At 40.5% G+C, this 2,875-nt stretch overlaps 1 gene segment (V, D, J or C); it reads right to left on the bottom strand.

The window, feature by feature from the left end:
* Nucleotides 1-1,078: 1,078 nt before the first annotated feature.
* On the bottom strand, nt 1,079-2,615 carry LOC134466014 (Ig kappa chain V-VI region J539-like). The segment is given in 2 exon segments: nt 1,079-1,425; nt 2,534-2,615. Coding segments are annotated over 2 exon segments (429 nt in total).
* Between the last annotated feature and the right edge of the window lie 260 nt (nt 2,616-2,875).

Below are 2,875 nucleotides of genomic sequence, written 5' to 3'. Positions count from 1 at the left end.
GCTCACACTGCTGCCTGCACCAACCAGCACCCTGTAGGTATGACGCACACACACACACACACACACACACACACACACACACACACACACACACACACACACACACACACACACACACACACACACACACACACACACACACACACACACACAAGACACAATCAGTGACACTTCCCTGTTCACTTCACAATACATGGCTGTATATTTGATAACAGTCTGAAATATCTACAGAAAAGGCTAACAGCTCTACGATTTGTCCCGGATCTACCCATAGATTTGCCTGGTTAGCACAAAGATCGAAACGATTGTGTAGAACTAAAGGCAGTATGGGAGTTCCCAGGCTACCCATAGATTACTTCAGGACTTTATCCATTTCCAATGATGTGATAGGTGATCACAGTTGGCAGTTTCATGCTTGGGTACTGTGACGTGCTGATATCTTGGAAGCACAACATATTCTATGATTTTTTTTAAAATAACACACATTTTCACAAAATGAACACAACATTTACATTTATAAAATATAACTTCATGCCCATTGTACCCATATACACGTAACCCTTTTAAAGTGATAGCCTACTGTGCCATTTTCAGAAATAAGCTCATATTACACCTCCACTTGAGTTAAATGGTTGAGATTTACCTGTACCTGTACCTGTCTCCTGTACTTCCAGCCGTTCTCTGAGTATGGCAGCGCAAATTTTACGTCCAAGCTAGCAATTAACATTAAATCCTATGAGACCAGTTAGCCGCCAGCTGGTCTCATAGGATTCAATGTTAATTGCTAGAATTGCAGTAAATTTTGCACTGCCATACTCGGTAAAACTCAGGAGAAAGGTATAGCTCAATCATTTAACTCAAGGAGAGGTGTACAATAAGCGTATTTCCACAAATGGCACAGTATCACCTTAAGATAGATATGGTCTATCATGATAAATAATCAATTGCTACAGAATTGATACAGAATAATTAACTGAAAGGAAGATATACTACTAAAACACATTACTGCAAGCCGTTTTTTATTTCATTTGTATTAAAATGTGTATAGATTTATTATGACTGAATGACCACTTTCACTCTAGTCAAGGTTTTTGAATGGCAGGTGGTGGTTTAGTGTCACTGTGGGCGTCAGAGCACAGTAGTACACAGCAGAGTCAGACACTTGAACTGGCGAGATCTCCAGATAGACTTGAGTTCCACTTCCATTCTTACTAACTTTTCCCATGAACCGAGGATCTATCTTTGATCTTTCATCTGAATTGTACAACATCACCAGATTTTCTGGAGCAGATCTGGGATAGTGGCGATACCACTGTAGACTTGAGGGTGTTGTGGAGACGGAACAGGACAAAGTTACCCTGGATCCTTCAACAGCATTCATCTCAGGGTTGTCTGGTGAAATTATTGCATTCCCAAAACTGCCACCTGCAAAATAACATTCAGAAAACATTGCAGAACTTTGTATAAAACATTGTACAATGTTCGACAGTAATACTGTATAAATACGCAGTAGAATTAAAAACTTACCAAGTGTAGCAGCAAAAACTGTTAATAAGGATAGCATTGTGAAACACACACACACATGCAGCTTTCAGGAAGAGAACAGCTTTCATGATTGTGTGCCTACACTAGTCTATTGACAGACATTATCAGAAGCTCCTCCTCTTGTGGTTTGGGTGAAGCACGGGAATGTTACATGCAAAGAATAAAGCAGCAGGCATACCAACTAGAAAGGAAATGTACACATTTTGTACAATTTGAACAAATGATAGGCCTACAGGAAATTACTTCATTTTACTTCATTACTTCATTTGCTCTTGTGTATGCTCGACTTAATTCAGTGAAGCTGATGTTCAGCAGGTGTGAGCACAAACTTCCAAATGTCTGAATATTAACGTCCCATACATGCTTGTGCATTGTGTGTGTGTGTTTGAGTGTCTTCTGAACTCTACATCATTTCTAATGAGTTGTTTTACAGCAGCTGTGACCACATTCTTCATTTATCCATCCCTGTACAGGTAGGGGCCTATGTGGCTCATAACAAAACCACAACAATGGAGTCACTTTAATGTGTGTGTACAGGTGTATCTATTTTAAAAACCCTTTGTTCCTCGAGGTTTTTGTTCAGCTTCTGGGTGACCCCGTATCACTGGGGCCTAGAGCACAATAAGGGTGGTATCTGCCAAAGTCAGATGTTTAATTTCAAGGTCAGTAGAATTTGCAGTTGCTGTTGAGCTAAATTTATTTGGGAGGGCATTGTATCCATCATCAGCACACAACTGAGCTCCTTTCGTTAAAATTAATTCAGGTGCTTTGTTTGGATACTGCCTGTACCAAAATAGCGTAACATACGCAGAGCTTGTTTCAAAGGAACAGTCCAGTTTTTGAGAGTCTCCCTCCAGACCTTTCAGTCCGAGTTTAGTTGGAGTAATCATATACTGTATGCCAATCTGTGAAGAATTAGGCAATAATGAGCAAATGCATGTAATAGAACACATTATGCAGCATGCCATTAGTTGATGTTTCTATTCACCTGCAGCCATAGTGAGGATCAGCAGCAGTGTTTCCATCATGCAGAATGTCTTCAGGGTGAGATCGCTGCTCTGGATCTTCATCATTCAAGGGGCTTCATCAGCACTGAAATACATCACATGACCATTCAGGAAGGCCTTGCACTCTACACTGTGATTGGTGGATCTACACACTCTAAAAAGAGCTGGGTTATTACTTTGACTAAACCCCTGGGTCAATTGCTTTTCTATAAAAAATGGGTTAAATATAACCCATATTGGGTTATTTTTCTGACCCATTACCTGGGTTATTGGCCAAACCCACATCAGCACCCAGGCCCTGGGTCATTTCAACCCTGTAATCT

This window comes from Engraulis encrasicolus, chromosome 16 (assembly GCF_034702125.1).
Source record: "Engraulis encrasicolus isolate BLACKSEA-1 chromosome 16, IST_EnEncr_1.0, whole genome shotgun sequence".
Taxonomy (NCBI): domain Eukaryota; kingdom Metazoa; phylum Chordata; class Actinopteri; order Clupeiformes; family Engraulidae; genus Engraulis; species Engraulis encrasicolus.
Note: the sequence above shows the minus strand (reverse complement) of the source record. Positions and strands in the feature narration are given on the sequence as shown.